This window comes from Terrapene carolina, unplaced genomic scaffold (assembly GCF_002925995.2).
Source record: "Terrapene carolina triunguis isolate 2854851 unplaced genomic scaffold, T_m_triunguis-2.0 Scaffold665, whole genome shotgun sequence".
Classification (NCBI taxonomy): domain Eukaryota; kingdom Metazoa; phylum Chordata; order Testudines; family Emydidae; genus Terrapene; species Terrapene triunguis.
Genome location: NW_020665016.1, coordinates 685,634 through 703,441, shown reverse-complemented (window position 1 = coordinate 703,441; position 17,808 = coordinate 685,634). Strand labels below are relative to the sequence as shown.

General features: G+C 53.7%; 2 protein-coding genes across 2 annotated transcripts; both read left to right on the top strand.

Moving 5' to 3' along the window:
* Nucleotides 1-624: 624 nt before the first annotated feature.
* On the top strand, nucleotides 625-5,619 carry LOC112107975 (granzyme H-like; the record flags this gene model as incomplete). The annotated part of the gene is made up of 4 exons (XM_024201922.3): nucleotides 625-824; nucleotides 1,371-1,506; nucleotides 4,860-5,132; nucleotides 5,458-5,619. Coding segments are annotated over 4 exons (759 nt in total), but the record flags the coding sequence as incomplete, so codon positions are not given.
* Nucleotides 5,620-14,094: 8,475 nt separating this feature from the next.
* On the top strand, nucleotides 14,095-17,148 carry LOC112107974 (cathepsin G-like). Its single transcript, XM_024201921.2, has 5 exons — nucleotides 14,095-14,158; nucleotides 15,398-15,545; nucleotides 16,147-16,282; nucleotides 16,430-16,702; nucleotides 17,032-17,148. The coding sequence occupies exons 1-5, from the start codon at nucleotides 14,095-14,097 to the stop codon at nucleotides 17,146-17,148; spliced, it is 738 nt and encodes a 245-aa protein (XP_024057689.2).
* Nucleotides 17,149-17,808: the final 660 nt, after the last annotated feature.

Sequence of the window (17,808 nt, the reverse complement as noted above, 5' to 3'; positions counted from 1 at the left end):
AATGAGTGAAGGGCAGCGAAGGCAGCAGTGCTAAACAGATGGGGGGCAGCATGTTTCCCTTGCATCCCTCGCCACTCCATCTTAGTCTGTAGTGTGACCAAAATCAAAATTGTTTTGGTGACTAAAATCTTACAATTTTTCAGCTGAAAAGTGCCAAAAACTGGGGGGGGGGGAAATAATCAGTTTTCCAAGAAAAATATCAGCATATTTGAGGAGAGGAGACGCCTCTGGGAAACTTTTCATTGTCTAGAAAATCCGATTTTCTGTGCAAAAAAAGTTTTGAGGAGCAGCTTTGGACCAGCTCCGGCTTGTCACTGGAGATTGATGGAAAAGGTGAAACATCAGCAGGGGACGTGTCAGTGGTGTTCTAGCTGATGTTGACACCCAAAGCCGTTACCCCAAGGCAGTGCGATTAGTGACCCACTCCCGATGCCTTTGGCACTGATTCTCCACCCAGCAAGGTCAGAGCTTTAGATTTAACCTCCAGACACATGGGGTGTCCAGTGTGTGGCAGAGTTGAGGATGGGGCAGGGTTCCAGGTACAGGGATCCCCCAAGGAGAGCATCAGAGGGGGTGGGTTGAGGTTGTGGAGACTCCCCTTTGGGATGGGGAGATTGATCTCAGCCCAGGCCAGGGAGACGATGGGACTCTTTATATGAACCTGTTCTCACCCCAGGTGAGATCATCAGTGGAAAGAAAGTGAAGCCCCACTCCAGACCCTACATGGCCTATCTGAATATTCGACATGAAGACAGGAAGGTTCGCTGCGGAGGGTTCCTCGTGGCAAAGAACTTTGTGCTGACGGCTGCTCACTGCAATGGAGAGTAAGCGCCTCTGTGCTGGGGATGTCGGGGCAGGTCGGGGTTAGCAGGTGATGAGGGAGCTGGGAGCTCTGGTGTCATTGTGGGTTGCAGGGAAGGAGCAGTTAGTAGGAAAGGCCAGGAGACGAGAGCCCGCGGGTCTGATCTGCTCAGGGGGCGTTGACATATCTCTAGAGGCCTCTGAAAACTATGGTCCAGATCCAACGCTGGGTAAATCTATGGGGCTATGGCCATTGACATCAGCTGGGGTCTGGCCCATTGTCCAGATAGGACAGAGAGGGACTCACAGCTCCAGAACAGCTCTGCAGGCCTCTGGGGTGGGGGGAACTGGGTATTGACCTCTGTCTGGATCTAGCTGGGAGGGCTCACCTGGCTGGAGGAGAGCTGAGGGCCAGGGGATAAGGGGAATGAAGGAGTCTGGGATCACTGCCTGAGAGTCTCATGCTGCCCTGTCACCATAAGATCAGTACTTATGTCAGACCATGTGCCCATTCCCCACCTCAGTACACTACTTCCCCAATGCCTATGTATTGCTCTTGGCTTTTACAGCAAGATCACTGTGTACCTGGGAGCCCATAACATTAAACAACAGGAACAGAGCCAACAGAAAATCTCTGTGCGCCGCCGGATCCCCCATCCGCAATACAACAGAGAGACCCATAACAATGACATCATGCTGCTGCAGGTACCGCCCCCATCCCATCACTCCGCCCCCACTGACCTCACACTGCTGCAGGTACCGCCCCCATCCCATCACCCCGCCCCCTAGTATCTCCATGGACATACATTGGCTGTAGTTTCTCTCTCCTTGGAGTCTCTCTCTACCCGTCATCAGCTCTGGCCTTTTCCTTGGTGCGGCGGTGGTGGGACATGGGGAAGGTGCGTGCTTGGCTCTTCTGCCATGACTACACCCGGGGCGCCAACCGACAGAGGGATGCGGCAATAGAGCAGTTGGAATGGGAGGTCTTAGAGCTGGAGATGCATCTGGCTGCCAGCCCCGAGGATCCATCCCTCTGAAGAACATGACGGGAGAAGCAGTAGGAGCTCCAGGCCCTCAAGGACCATCAGGCCCGGGGTCTCTTTTTTCGATCCCGCATCCGCCTCCTTCAGGAGATGGATCGTGGCTCCCGCTTCTTCTACGCCCTGGAGGGAAAAAAAGAGGGGGGCCAAGAAGCACGTCACCTGCCTCCTGGCAGAGGCTGGCACCCCGCTCACGGATCCGTCGGAGATGTGCGGGAGGGCCCGGGCCTTCTACGCAGGCCTTTTCTCTCTGGTCCGACCGATCCTAACGCTTGCAGAGTGCTCTGTGACGGACTCCCGACAGTCAGCGTGGGCGACCGAGACCAGCTAGAGCTGCCTCTCACTCTGGCCGAGTTCTCGGAAGCCCTCTGCCACATGCCCACCAATAAATCTCCGGGCATGGATGGGCTGACCCTGGAGTTCTACTGCGTGTTCTGGGACGTCCTCGGCCCAGACCCAGTCACCGCCTGAGCTGAGTCCTTGCAGAGCGGGATCCTCCTTCTTTTGTGCAGGCAAGCTGTGCTCGCCTTATTGCCGAAGAAGGGGGACCTCCACGACTTACGGAATTGGCATCCCATCTCGCTCCTCAGCACGGACTACAAAATCATAGCCAAGGCCATCTCGCTGCAGGTAGGGTCCATGCTGGCAGACATGGTCCACCCAGAACAGACCTACACCGTACCGGGCAGCACCATATTCAATAATATGTATCTGGTCCAGGACCTCTTGGAGTTTGGGTTTAGGGATAGTCTGTTGTTCGCCTTCCTGTCCCTGGATCAGGAGAAAGCATTCGACAGGGTGGACCAAGAGTACCTCCTGAGCACTCTGCGAGTGTTTGGATTCGGACCTCAGTTTGTGGGTTTTCTCCAGGTGCTGTACGCTTCCGCAGAGTGTCTGGTCAGGCTCAACTGGACCCTGACTGAACCAGTCAGCTTTGGGTGAGGAGTACGGCAGGGGTGCCCCCTTTTGGGCCACCTGTATGCTCTGGCAAGCCCTTCCTCTGCCTCCTCTGCAGGAGGCTGACAGGGTTGGTGCTCTGAGAGCTGGAACTGTGGCTGGTCCTGTTGGCATACGCCGATGACATGCTCCTCATGGTCCAGGACCCAGGTGACTTGGCGCGGGTGGAGGCTTGCCAGGCCGTCTACTTGGCAGCCTCCTCCGCCCGGGTCAACTGGGTCAAGAGCTCTGGCCTGGTGGTCGGGGACAGGTGGCAGGTGAGCTCCCTCCCACCTGCGCTTCAGGCTATCCGGTGGAGCGCGGGTCCGCTGCTCTATCTCGGTGTTTACCTTTCTGCCACGCATCTGTCTCCGCTGGAAAATTGGTACGGTTTAACAGGTAGGGTGACAGAGCGGCTCCAGAAATGGACAGGACTACTCCAGTGCCTCTCCCTCTGAGGGAGGGAACTGGTGCTCAATCAACTAGTCCTGTCCATGCTCTGGTACCGACTCAACACCCTGGTCCCAGCCCCGGGCTTCCTGGCCCACCTCCGGATGGTGCTTCTGGAGTTCTTTTGGCCAGGACTGCACTGGGTCTCTGCAGGGGTCCTCCACCTGCCCCTGGAGGAGGGGGGCAGGGCCTGAAGTGTCTACACACTCAGGTCCATGTCTTCTGCCTCCAGGCACTGCAGAGGCTCCTTTATGGTGCAGGTAGTCCAGCATAAACAGTACTGGCGCACGCCTTCCTGCACCGCTTCCGAGGGCTCCGATACGACCAACAGCTCCTTTATTTCAATCTGAAAGGCCTTCCGTGAGACCTCTCCGGGCTGCCGGTCTTCTACCAGGACCTCCTCTGGACCTGGAAGCTGTTCTAGGCAACCAGGTCCACGGCGGCCACCAAGGGAGCAGATCTCCTCACGGAGCCCCTGCTACACAACCTCCAGCTCCATGTGCAGGTAGCGGAGTCCCCCTCAGTGCACCAGAGGTTGGTCCTGGCAGAAGTCACCAGAGTCGGAGACCTCCTGGACTACCACCGGGGATACTGGCTGGATCCCCTGATGCTCACTCAGCTCATGGGGCTCTCCAGGCTTCGTACTCCTCAGCGCATACTTCAGGAGGTGAGAGCCACTTTGTCGCCCGCTGCTCGGGCCTACCTTGACTGGGTCCTGCAAGAGGGCACGCCCTGCCAACCCTCCACCCCAGGCCATCTGGACCTTTTCATCAGGCCCCTGCCCCGTGGACCCAACCGGCCCCCCAGCCCCTTCACCGTGAGCCGGCTGCACGACTTGCAGCTGGTTCGTTTCCAGACCATGCCAAGGAAACACCTATACACGCTCGTGCTCCACACCCTTCACTTCCTTATCCTCGCATCCCACCCCGACACAAAGTGGCGGGACCGCCTGCCACCTCTAGAGGGAGAGAAGCCCCGGTGGGCCAGCCTATACTCTGCCCTGGTCCCGAGGCCAGCCAGGGATATCAATTGGTGGCTCTTTCATGGGGCCATGAGCACGGGCGTGTACTTGGCATGGTTTACCCCCATCCTGGACACCTGCCCCTTCTGCGGTGTGAGGGAGACTCTGGCATATGTTTACTTGGTGTGCGCCAGGTTGCAGCCCCTATACTGGCTCCTCACCAATATTATGTTGCATTTCTGGCTGCACTTTTCCCCTCACCTCCTTGTCTACGCACTCCCCATCCATGGCCCCACAAAGCCACGGGACCTCCTGGTCAACCTCCTCCTGCCCCTCCCTAAAACGGTCATCTATAAAACCAGGGAGACGAGGTTGGCCGATGGGGTCTCCTGTGACTGTGGGGCCTATTTCTGATCCTCCATCCGCTCATGCATCCGGGCAGAGTTCTTCTGGACGGCGACCGCTGGCTCTCTTGACGCATTCGAGGAGCAGTGGGCACTGTCTGGGGTTCTCTGCTCGGTGTCCCCGTCAGGTTCCCTTCATTTCATCCTTTGACTCGACTCCCGTCCCTGTTATCTCATTAGTTGTCCCCTGGAATTATTTGGTTTAAAAAAAAAATCAGCTCTGATGTTCATATTGACCCTGGTGCTTGTGTGCTCTCTTGTTTGTAGCTGGGGCGCAAGGCAAAGCTCAACAAACAGGTGAGGCTCATCCGTCTCCCCCAGGCTCATCAGCGAGTGCGACCAGGGACCATGTGCAGTGTCGCTGGCTGGGGCCGCACCAGCGCACTCAGTAAGAGGCTCCCTAATGTGCTCCGGGAGGTGGATTTGAAGGTGCTGGACGATGAGGCCTGTCTGAACTATCCTGGTGGGACATATCGTAAATATAACACCTGCACGATGATGTGTGTGGGGGACCCAAAGGAGCAGAAAGCCTCTTTCAAGGTGAAACTCCCAAGTGTCCTTCGATAAATCGTTATTATTAATGAGGCTCCTGGTGTGGCGGTTGGGCCCATAAGCAAAGATCAGAGATCAGGTCCTGCTGCTCTAAGTGCTGTACAAACCAATGGGAAAATATCTGATCCTCTCTCGGGGGGGGATCAACTGGGAGGAGTTGAAGGGTTGTTGAGACAGGCTGGGCTGTGGGGGGCCCAAGCAGAGACAATCTGGATAGCAGGGGGGTGTCACTAATGTGTCCATCAGTGTTTGAAGAACGGCGGGAAATGACTCATTGAGCTTTTCTCCATCTGTGGCTTGTTTTGTTTCACAGGGTGACTCTGGGGGCCCCCTGGTGTGTGGGAAAACAGCCCAAGGTGTCGTCTCTTGGGGGCCTGTCAATGGGAGCCCCCCAGGGGTCTACGCGAGAGTCTCCACCTTCATCCCCTGGATACGGAGGACGATGAGGAGGCTGCAGCCCTGAGCCCGATGGGAATTGCTGCAGGGGCAGGAGCTGCACCACTTCTGTTCTTTGCATGGCCCAGATCAAGTGGCTGCTTTGCAGAGGGCTAAGTCCCCCGAGGCTGATCTCCCCCACCCTAGACATCGCTTCTCTCAGGCAGTGCCCAACCCATGAGTATAAAGGCAGGGAGTCTCGGGGAGTTAGGAGCCATGTTCAATTCCAACTCCCTCAGCTCCCTTGGCAATCCCAACCCAGGCCCTTAGGCTGCGTCTTCACTCGGGAAACAGCTGGTTTATTTCCCCCGGGGTAACAGACACAGGCCAAACCCTGGAACAGACACGGCAGTTTGTAGCTCTCCCCTATATCAACCAGTCGAGTGACCGTTTATGGGAGATCCTTGTCATTACCTGACCTGCTAACTCCTGTTAAAACTGCAGCCTGCCCTGTCCTCACTGGGCCTTTTCCACATGTTATTTCCCCCGGGGTAGCCACCGCCCATTCCAAAGACACCTGTTCCCAACGCTGACAAAGAGAGCGGGAGTTTGTTCATGGGAAGGGAAATTAGGAAATTATGCACTGAATTGATGTAAGCTGAAATGACAGCTCTGAGCGCCTCCCTCTAACCTCCGCTGCCCTGCCTTGCCGCGCGGCATGGTGCATTTTCCTCGCTGCTTCTTACCCAGCAATGAATAAAAATGAAGTTGCAAAACAATGAAGTGGTGCCTTCCTGGTAATTGAATGAATGCCCCCAGCCTCAGACTCCCAGCTAACTTGTACCTAGCAGGTGTAACTAGGGTTTTGGGCCTGGTGGGGAATTTACCCCCTGGGTTTGAGTAATTCATGCCGGATCTGCTAGAAAGACAAGGGAAATCACAAGTGAAAAAGCAAATCACGGTGTGTGTTGTCAGCTCTCCTGACTCTGGTATCCCACCGCTGACACTTAGGCCAGCTCGCTGACAACAGGAGTGCACTTTAGGCCCACTGGAGGAGAAATCGGTACCAGGGTATTCTTAATTTCCCTTGTATGTCATTCCTCTTCCACTCTGCACCTGTCTGGGGACAGAGGGGTCACAAACAGCAGGCTGGCCAGTCCCCTCCATCAGACATCTCAGCCCAGATGTCAAGGCCTGATCCCAAGGAGCCTCTATGTGTCTCCCCAGCCCGATTGACACTAATCAGGGGCTATTCAGGCAGGGGGTAAACTCCATTGCTGTTTGCAACTGCTTCCCTGCAAAGAAAATGCATCACAAACCTAGCCCAGTGCAGCAGGGATCCACGGCCCGGACGCGGCTCTGATGCTCTGGGAAGAGATGTCTCAGACTGGGATACCATCTGCCGATGCCTGTTAGTGTCATCTCATTGTTCCCCTTGTTCTTCCCCATCAGCCTGTCTGTAGCCATGTGTTTTCGCCTGCCCTATACCTAGACTGTGAGCAACTGTGGACAGGGGCCATCGCTGTGATTTGTGTTTGTACAGCACCTGGCACAGTGGGGTCCTGGGCCATAGCTGGGAGTCCACCTAGGTGCTACTGTAATACATCTAACAAGTAATGTTCACTGGCAATGGGATCCTTTGCCATGACTGGGTCTTCTAGGTGCTACCATAATACACCTAATAAACACTGTACAGCACCCAGCACAATGCAGCCCTGGTAACCTGACAGTCCTGGACATGCTCAAAGTCTCAGGTTGAATGCCAGAAACCAGAGTCACTTCAGGGTCCCAGCTCAAGCTACCATCAGACCTGCAGGTGTCACAGCGCTGGGCAGTGCAGTAAATGCTGACAAACCAGGGCAGGTACAGGGAGCAAGCTGGGGCACTTAGTGAGCTGGGCCCAGTCACACCCCAGTGGTGAGAATCCAGCCGATGCAGTGTTCTCCATCTCAGCCCCAGGGACACGGACACCTCCCGAGATCCGGGACTGTGTCCTGGAGAACTGGGGCTCAACAAAGGATCTAGGAGGGCTTACAGTGAACAAGCAACACCATGAGCTCCCCATGCACTTCTGGGGCAAAACTGCCCAGAGTCTGGACTGTAAAAACAGGGGCACAGGAGCAGGGAAGGGATTTTGCCTCTCTATGCAGCATTGGTGAGACTAATACCAGCCCTGGGATGGGGGACAGGCTGGCTCAGGGAAATGGGGAATGGACTTGGGGCCTTTCCCCTTGGGGCCTTTCCCCTTGGGGCTGGGCTAGCTCTGATACAGCCTCATGGCAGGCGACTGGCTGGTTCAGGGGGTGCAGAATGAGACATGGAACGTTTCCCCTCTGGATCATCTCTGTGCTGCTATCACTGTTCCAAGCATAAATTTCTTCCCTTCCCCAGCTCTCCTTTTTACGTGGGCTGTGGGTAACACCAATCGCTATCGGAGCTGGGTGAGAAAACACATCTCTGTCCCCCTGTGTGTGAGATAGAGGCAGGTGGCTTTGATCACCCTGATATCAGTGCCCCACCCCGGACATTGTGTAAATGACACCCAAAGTGACACCCCATTGAGTTTATCAACCCCTGACAGGGCTCAGTCCCATCCCCTGTCCACGGGGTCCCTGGCCTGTCAGGGGAGGTGTTGTCCCCCTATGGGGCTTCATACACAAAGAACCAGGAGCATCACTGGTCCAGTCATTCCTGCATCCCACCTTTTCAGGCAGGGCCGGCTCCAGGCACCAGGCAACCAAGCACATGTTTGGGGCGGCACCTGGTAAGGGGCGGCCAATCTTGGGGTGGCGTGGGACAGCGCGGCGCGGTGCGGCATTCCGCGCGGGGGGCGCAACAGTGGCGCGGCGCTTGGCGGGGGGGGGCTCGGCGGGGCGGCGCTTTTTTTGGGTGCTTGGGGCAGCAAAAAAGTTAGAGCTGGCCCTGTTTTCAGGGACCAAACATGGATGCTCCCAGCCAACCCCTCTGCTGGCCCTGAGTCAGGTCGGTGACCCCTACTGTAGCTACCAGTAGGGTACAGACAGCAGGTGGGTCCTTCAATGGTAGGGTGGGACCTGGATCTAGAATGGATGTACAGGGGTGTGCATTGATCTAGAAGGGATCCACAGGTCGCTATGTGGGTTTGGATAGATCTAAAATGAAACAGCATCAACTGAAGTGAATCTAGCATGAATTTAAATGGAGTTAATTGGGTATTCATGCATGTATATTGATTTTGAATGTATCTAGAGAGGTTCTGGAATTGTTCTAGATAGTGACACTGATATCTGGATGGACAGATCCCACCCCTCATTCATCAGATATAGCAATTCCAAGAGAGGGATCCAGAGCCAAATAATGGAAGAGCTGAGATTGGATCTATCAATAGGCAGATACTAAAAGATGGAAACAGAGTTAATGCCAGTCAGCGTGAGATCATGGAGAATAGTCCATGTTCAATGACCATATTGTCATTTCTGAGCAACATTAAAAGTCTGGTTCATTAAAGTGATTGTGCTGATGTAATGATATATATGTGGATTCCCGTAGGGAGTTTGCCCAAATACCACACAACATTCAAATTGAGAAATTAGCTCTCTAAAAACTCAACATGTCTCAAACTGGGCTAACTGATTCTCCTCAAAATATGATTATCAATGGGGAATCAGCATCCACTGGGGTGTTGCTGGTGTGCCCCGCAAAGGTCTGTTCTGGGCCTGAGGTTATTCAGTATCTGTATCAATGATCTGGAAGTTCACGTAAAATTGTTGCTGGCAAAGTCTGCAGAGAACACAAAGCCCTGGTCTACACTACGAGTTTAGGTCGAATTTAGCAGCATTAGATTGATTTAACCCTGCATCCGTCCACACGACGAAGCCATTTTTGTTGACTTAAAGGGCTCTTAAAATCGATTTTGGTACATCTCCCTGACAAGGGGATTAGCTCTGAAATCAACCTCACTGGGTCGAATTTGGGGTAGTGTGGATGCAATTCGACGGTATTGATATCTGGGAGCTATCCCAGAGTGCTCCATTGTGACCACTGTGGACAGCACTCTCAACTCAGATGTACTGGCCATGTAGACAGGAAAAGCCCCGCAAACTTTTGAATTTCATTTCCTGTTTGGCCAGCGTGGCGAGCTCAGAGGTGACCATGAAGATCTCATCACCAGAGGTGACCATGGAGTCACAGAATCGCAAAAGAGCTCCAGCATGGACCAAACGGGAGGTACTGGATCTGATCACTGTATGGGGAGAGAAATCCGTGCTATCAGAACTCTGTTCCAAAAGACGAAATGCCGGAATATTTGAAAAAATCTCCAAGGGCATGAAGGACAGAGGCTATAACAGGGACCTGCAGCAGTGCCTCATGAAACTTAAGGTACTGAGGCAAGCCTACCAAAGAACCAGAGAGGCAAACGGCCGCTCTGGGTCAGAGCCCCAGACATGCTGCTTCTTTGATGAGCTGCATGCCATTCTAGGGGGTTCCTCTACAACTACCCCACCCCTGCGTGTGGACTCCATCAATGGATTCTCACGCAACAGGGATGCGGATTTTGGAGAGGAGGAAGATGATGAGGAGGAGGAGGTTGAAGATAACGCACAGCAAGCAAGCGGAGAAACCGTTTTCCCCGACAGCCAGGAACTGTTTCTCATCCTGGATCCAGTACCCTCCCAGCCCACCCAAGGTGGGCTCCAGGACCTTGAAGGCAGAGAAGGGACCTCTGGTGAGTGTGCCTTTGTAAATATAATACATGGTTTAAAAGCAAGCGTGTTTAATGATTAATTTGCCCTGAAGACTTGGGATGCATTCGCGGCCAGTACAGCTAGTGGAAAAGTCTGTTAACGTGTATGGGGGTGGAACGGAAATCCTCCAGGGACATCTCAATGACGCTCCCCTGGATGTACTCCCAAAGCCTTTGCAAAAGGTTTCTGGGGAGGGCAGCCTTATTCCGTCCTCCATGGTAGGACACTTTACCACGCCAGGCCAGTAGCACGTAGTCTGGAATCATTGCATAACAAAGCATGGCAGCGTATGGTCCCAGTATTTACTGTCATTCAAGCAACATCTGTTCTTTATCACTCTGTGTTATCCTCAGGAGAGTGATATCATTCATGGTCACCTGGTTGAAACAGGGGAATTTTATTAAGGGGACATTCAGAGGTGGCCGTTCCTGCTGGGCTGTTTGCCTGTGGCTGAACAGAAACCACCCCAATGTTAGCCACGCAGTGGGGGGAGGGGTGAAGTGATCATCCCAGAGAATTGTGTGTGTGTGTGTGGGGTGGGATTAAGTTGGGTTTGTGCTGCACATTAACCCAAAAACTGCAACCCCTCCTTTTAAATGGTCAACCCATTTTTAATGGCCAACCCAATGGGTGCTTGGTATGGGAAATGAGGGTGCTGCTGTTTGAAACCATTCCCACATGTTATGAAGGTTAAAGAAGCCAAAAGACTGTGGCTTACTAAAGCTGCCTGCAAGCCGAATTCTGTTGCCCGCTGGCCCTGCGTGTGTGATCTTTCACACCAAACCCACAGGCCCTCAATATAAGAGGCAAAATACGACCTTGTAAAGAAAGGACACATGCTATGTAATGTTAACAGCTTGGTTCACCGTTAAAGAGTCTACCCATTGTTCTCTACAATGTGCCTTTTTAAATACTGCTCTCCCTTATTTTCCTCCCGCAGCTGCAAATGTTTCAACGCTCCCCCATCATCTCCGTCCCAGAGGCTAGCGAAGAGTAGAAGGCGAAAAAAAATGCACTCACGATGAAATGTTCTCTGAGCTCATGCAGTCCTCCCACACTGAAAGAGCCCAGCAGAATGCGTGGAGGCAGACAATGTCAGAGTACAGGAAAGCACAAAATGAACGTGAGGACAGGAGAGACACGCGAGAGGACAGGTGGCGGGAGAAAGAGGAAAGGTGGCGTCAGCATGATGAGAGGTGGCAGGAAGCAATGCTGAGGCTACTGGAGGTTGAGGTGCAGGAAAGGCAGCAGGAGCACAAACCGCTGCTGCAGCCCGTGTGTAACCAACCGCCCTCCTCCCCAAGTTCCATAGCCTCCTCACCCAGACACCCAAGAATGCGGTGCGGGGGCCTCCGGGCACCCAACCACTCCACCCCAAAGGATTGCCCAAGCAACAGAAAGCTGGCATTCAATAAGTTTTGAAGTGCAGTGTGGCCTTGTCCTTCCCTCCTCCCCTCCTCCACCACCCCACCCAGTGCTTCCCTCCTCCCCCACCCCTCCTGGGCTACCTTGGCAGTTATCCCCCATTTGTGTGATGAATTAATAAAGAATGCATGAATTTGAAACAACAATGAATTTATTGCCTCTGCAAGCGGTGATCAAAGTGGGGAGAGGAGGGCGGTTGGCTTACAGGGAAGTAGAGTGAACCAAGGGGGCGGGTTTTCATCAAGGAGAAACAAACAGAACTTCCACACCGTAGCCTGTCCAGTCATGAAACTGGTTTTCAAAGCTTCTCTGATGCGCAGCGCACCCTGCTGGGCTCTTCTAACCGCCCTGGTGTCTGGCTGCGCATAATCAGAGGCCAGGCGATTTGCCTCAACCTCCTACCCCACCATAAAGGTCTCCCCCTCACTCTCACAAATATTGTGGAGCACACAGCAAGTAGTAATAATGATGGGAATATTGGTTTCGCTGAGGTCTAACCGAGTCAGTAAACTGCGCCAGCGTGCTTTTAAACATCCAAATGCACATTCTACCACCATTCTGCACTTGCTCAGCCTATAGCTGAACTGCTCCTTACTACTGTCCAGTCTTCATGAGCCATGGGAGCAAGGGGTAGGCTGGGGTAGGTGCAACCATGCGGTGCTGCTGGCTGGGAGAGCAGCCTGAGGCTGAAGCCTCCAGTTCGCATGATATTCCAGGCAGGACTGAATCTCCATGAGACGAAACTTAAAGAAGAGAATGACCAGGAGTCACTCCCATTTATGTCCAGGTGCCCCTGACCGACCTCACTGAGGTCTGCCAGAAGCACCCATATCTGCCCAGGCGCCCCTGACCGACCTCACCGAGGTCGGCCAGGAGCACCCAGGAGACGACAACGACAGCTAGCAGTCAGACTGCACCATCTGCTGCCATGAAGGCAAGGAGCTGCTGCTGTGTAGCAATGCAGTACCGCATCTGCCAGAAGCACCCAGGAGACGTACGGTGATGGTGAGCTGAGCTGGCTCCATGCTTGCCGCGGTATGTCGTCTGCACGGGTAACCCAGGAAAAAAAGTGAGAAACGATTGTTTGCCGTTGCTTTCACGGAGGTAGGGAGGGAGAGGGGCCTGACAACATGTACCCAAAACGCCCGCGACAATGTTTTTGCCCCATCAGGCATTGGGAGCTCAACCCAGAATTCCAGAGGGCAGTGGAGACTGCGGGAACTGTGGGATAGTTACCCACAGTGCAATGCTCCGAAAGTCGATGCTAGCCTCTGTACTGTGGACGCACTCCGCCAACTTAATGCACTTAGTGGGGACACACACAATCAACTGTATCAAATCGATTTCTAAAAAATCGACTTCTATAAAATCGACCTAATTTTGTAGTGTAGACATACCCAAATTGTTAGGGTGGAGGACATCTCCAAGCTACAGAGCTTTCTGGGTCACCTGGTGAGTTGGGCTCAATTAGACCTGCACATGAATGCAGCCAAATGTAGGGTTTGACATCGAGGGACAAGGGATGTCATTCAGGCTGGCAGGATGGGAGCTGTGTCCTGGAGAGCAGGGACTATGAAAGGGAGCATGGTGGAACCCATCCAAACAAGAGATTTCAGTGGAATGCTGGATCTAAGCAGGCAGATACCATCCTTGGGTGTATAAACCAGGGGATAATGAGTAGCAGCAAGGAGGTAGAGTCACCTCTGGATTCGGCCCTTTTGGGATCATGATGGGAGATCTTGTCCAGCTGTAATGTCCACACCTCTAGCAGGACTTTGGCAAATTGGAAAGAGCTACAAGAACAAGCTGGTGGGGCGAGCTCCACGGAGAGTGACCTCTGGGGTTTTCGAGGTGAAGAGGGGACTTGACCCCCTCTGTAGGAACATCCATGGGGCGGGGTTTCTGAGATGAGGGCACTCTTCAACCTCTCTGATCAAGGCAGGACAAGACCCGATGGCCAGGAGCTGCAGCCAGGGGAACAACTGACCCAGGGCCATAGTGGAGGCAGGAGATGCTGGGTGGGTTCTGGTTCTGGGGTGTCCACCAGGGGGTCAGGTTGGAAGGTCACAATGGTTCCTCCAGGCCTTGAAAACTATGGGTCTGGGTATCTAGGTGCAGAGAAGCACAAGGATCTTTCTTACACCTGTAGTAGGGAGGGGGCAGAGTTAACCACATCTGCAGCCATCCCGGGGGGGCACCAGAGCAGGAAGGAAACCCCCTGCCCTGATGCGGGCACAGCTGTGCCTGGAGGCTTCGCCAATCGGTGTCTCCACCCCTGGGCCATCCGGGGTGGGAGTTTCCAGGAAGTAGGGTACACGTCCCTGTGGTTGCCAGGCCATGCCCTCCCCTCCCCTCCCCCCGCCTTGTTCATATAACCCCCAGGGCTCAGACAGAGGCTCCGTGCCCATCCCTGGATGTCTCTGACAATGCAGCTCTTGATATTGGTTCTGCTTCCCGTGGCCTTTCTCCTTCCTTCTGGGTCTCAGGCTGGTGAGTTGGGGGGTGGGGGGAATCAGGGCCCGTGGGGAACAGGACCCTCACTCCTTATGGGGAGCTGTGGGCAGCGTTTGAGGTCTCCCCCTTGCTCCTGCTGGGGCCAAGCACCTGTATCGAACCCTGCATCCTCTCCTGAGTGCGGCTGGGGCTCTCACAGCAGCACGAGGGGTTGGGTGGCCAAGACCCCACAGGCTCCTTTGGGACCCCACTGCCAATCAGTGTCCTAGACAGGGAGGTCGGCCATGGGGCTAGGCCACTGGGCTGGGACCCAAGAAATCTGGGACCAGTTTCCAGATCTGCCCAGGATCTCTGTGGACAGGGATTTGTATGGATTGAGGATGGTCACCGAAATCCCTTAGGCAGGTTTACAAACAATCTCTCTGGGCCTCAGTTTCCCTATCTGTACAATGTGAAGAATAATTCAGCTTGTGTATGGACGCTGTCTGGGTCAATGAAAGGCCTGGAGCAAGGGAGCCCCTGATTTCAGTTAGTTTCTGCGCAGCCCCTGGCATAATAGGGGCCCGGATCTCAGTCTACGTGCCATCCTCATGCAAATAACAGCAATTTGTTAAAGGTGGGATTTTCCAACACCCTGCTCCCCCCTCCCCCACCCCCGACCTGCGTGGAGACTTCTTCAGAGGTGATCAAAAAACATTTTTTATTTTCCACGGTAAAAAACCCCAAAGCGGTACTTTTAAATTTTCACCTAAATATTATCCACCATTGGGGGGGTGGGGGGAAGAATCAGTTTCACCACAGTAATTCAGACAGGTTTGAGACAAAGCTTTCTGAGAAAAAATTAGACTCGTAAAAAGTTTGGCAGGTCAGTCTGGGAGCAGCCCTGGCTGATCAATGTGGACTGAGGGAGAAGGAGAATCCACAAGACACCTGTCAGTGCCCTTCCAGGGGCTCTCTGGCCTAATCTGGGGTGACTTTGGCCTCCAAAACTGTTACCTCCAGCCAGTGTGATTACTGACCCACTCCTGGTGCGTTTGGCACCGATTCTCCACACAGCGAGGTCAGAGCTTTAGATTTACCCTCCAGTCCCATGGGGTGTCCAGTCTGGGGGAGAGCTGAGAAGGGGCCAGGGCTCTAGGTACAGGGATCCCGCAAAGAGAGCATCACAGGGGATGGGTTGAGGCTGTGGGGACTCCCCTTTGGGATGAGGAGCTCGGTCCCAACTCAGCCCAAGGAGATGATGGGACTTTTTATAAGAACCTGGTCTCACCCCAGGTGAGATCATCCGAGGCTGGAAAGCCCAGCCCCACTTCAGACCCTACATGGCCTATCTGGAAATACAAAGCAGAGACAAGAGGTCTTGCTGTGGAGGGTTCCTGGTGGCGGAGAACTTCGTGCTGACGGCCACTCACTGCAACGGAGAGTAAGCGCCTCTGTGTTGGGGATGTCGGGGCAGGTCGGGCGTTAGCAGGTGATGGGGCAGCTGGGAGCTCTGGTGCCGTTGTAGGTTGCAGGGAAGGAGCAGTGAGTGTGATAGGCTGGGAGAGCGGAGCCCAGGGGTCTGATATGCTCAGGGGGCATTCGTGTGTCTCTAGGGGCCTCTACAAACCATGGTCCAGATCCAACTCTGGGTAAATCAATGGGGCTATGGCCATTGACAACATCTGGGGTCTAGCCTCATTGACACCAATGGAGCTACATCCCATTGACACCAGCTGGGTTCTCGTCCACTGTCCCGATTGGGGCAGGGAGGGGGTCACAGCCACAGGAGAGTTCTGCAGGGCTCTGGGGTGGGGGCAACTGGGCCATAGACCCCTGTCTGGATCTAGCTGGGAGGGGTCCCCTGGCTGGAGGGGAGCTGAGGCCCAGGGGACAAGGGGAATGAAGGCCTCTGAGATCAGTGCCTGAGCAATCCATGCTGCCCTGTCCCCATAAGATCAGTACTGATGTCAGAACACGGGCCCATCCCCCACCTCAGTACACTCCTGCCCCAAATGCCCATGTATTACTCTTGGCTTCTACAGCATGATCACTGTGTACCTGGGAGCCCATAGCATTAAACAACAGGAACAGAGCCAACAGAAAATCTCTGTGCGCCGCCATATATCCCATCGTCAATTCAGCAGAGAGACCCGTAATAATGACATCATGTTGCTGCAGGTACCGCCCCCATCCCATCACCCCGCCCCCAGTGTCTCCATGGACATACATTGGCTGTAGTTTCTCTCTCCTTGGATTCCCTCCCTACCCGTCATCAGCTCTGACCTTCATATTCACCCTGGTGCTTGTGTCGTCTCTTGTTTGTAGCTGGAGCACAAGGCAGAGCTCAATGAACAGGTGAGGTTCATCCGTCTCCCCGCGGCTCATTGGCGAGTGCAACCAGGGACCGTGTGCAGTGTCATCGGCTGGGGCCGCACAAGCGCACCCAGTAAGGGGCTCTCCAGGACCCTCCGGGAGGTGGATTTGAAGGTGCTGGACGATGAGGCCTGTCTGAACTATCCTGGTGGGATATATCGTAAATATAAAACCATCACGATCATGTGTATGGGGGACCCAAAGGAGCACAAAGCCTCTTTCAAGGTGAAACTCCCAAGCTTCCTTGATAAATCGTTATTATTAATGAGGCTCCTGGTGTTGTGGTTGGGCCCACAAGCAAAGATCTGAGATCAGGTCCTGCTGAGCTAAGTGCTGTACAAACCAATGGGCAAATATCTGATCTTTTCTCGGAGGGGGGGAGAGATTGACTGGGAGGAGTTGGGGGTTTGCTGAGACAGGCTGGGCTGTGGGGGGCACAAGAAGAGACCATCTGGATAGCGGGGGGGGTCACTAATGTGTCCATCAGTGTTTGAAGAATGGCTGGAAATGACTCACTGAGCTTTTCTCCATCTGTGGCTTGTTTTGTTTCACAGGGTGACTCTGGTGGCCCCCTGGTGTGTGGGAAAACAGCCCAGGGCATCGTCTCTTGGGGGCCTGTCAATGGGAGCCCCCCAAGGGTCTGCACAAGAGTCTCCATCTTCATACCCTAGATATGGGCCACGATGAGGAGGCTGCAGCCCTGAGCCAAGCCGGGAATAGCTGTGTGGGCCGGAGCTGCGTCGCTTCTGTCCTTTGGTGACGCACAGATGTAGGGCCTTGTCATAACTATAAAGGGAAGGGTGGCAGCTCTCCTGTGTACAGAGAATCCAAATCCTTTTACCTGTAAAGGGTTAAGAAGCTCGGGTAACCTGGCTGACACCTGACCCTAAGGACCAATAAGGGGACAAGATACTTTCAAATCTTGGGGGGGGAAAGGCTTTTGTTTTGTGTCCTTTGTTTAAGGGGTTGTTCGCTCTTGGGACTGAGAGGGACCAGACATCAATCCAGGTTCTCCCCATCTTTCTAAACAAGTCTCTCTTATTTCAAAATTGTAAGTAAAAGCCAGGCAAGGCGTCTTAGATTTACTTTGTTTTCTCAACTTGTAAATGTACCTTTTACCAGAGTGTTTATCTTTGTTTGCTGTACTTTGAACCTAAGACAGAGGGGGGTCCTCTGAGCTCTTTAAGTTTGATTACCTTGTAAAGTTATTTTCCATACTGATTCTACAGAGATGATTTTTACCTTTTTCTTTAATTAAAAGTCTTCTTTTTAAGAACCAGATTGATTTCTCCTTGTTTTAAGATCCAAGGGGGTTTGGATCTGTATTCACC

What these genes read in the sequence shown, in the direction of transcription:
- LOC112107974 (XM_024201921.2), top strand. Translation starts at nt 14,095, where the DNA reads ATGCAGCTCTTGATATTGGTTCTGCTTCCCGTGGCCTTTCTCCTTCCT. An exon ending in GCCACTCACTGCAACGGAGA is followed by an intron (nt 15,546 to 16,146) that starts GTAAGCGCCTCT and finishes TGGCTTCTACAG; the next exon opens with CATGATCACTGTGTACCTGG. An exon ending in ATGACATCATGTTGCTGCAG is followed by an intron (nt 16,283 to 16,429) that starts GTACCGCCCCCA and finishes TCTTGTTTGTAG; the next exon opens with CTGGAGCACAAGGCAGAGCT.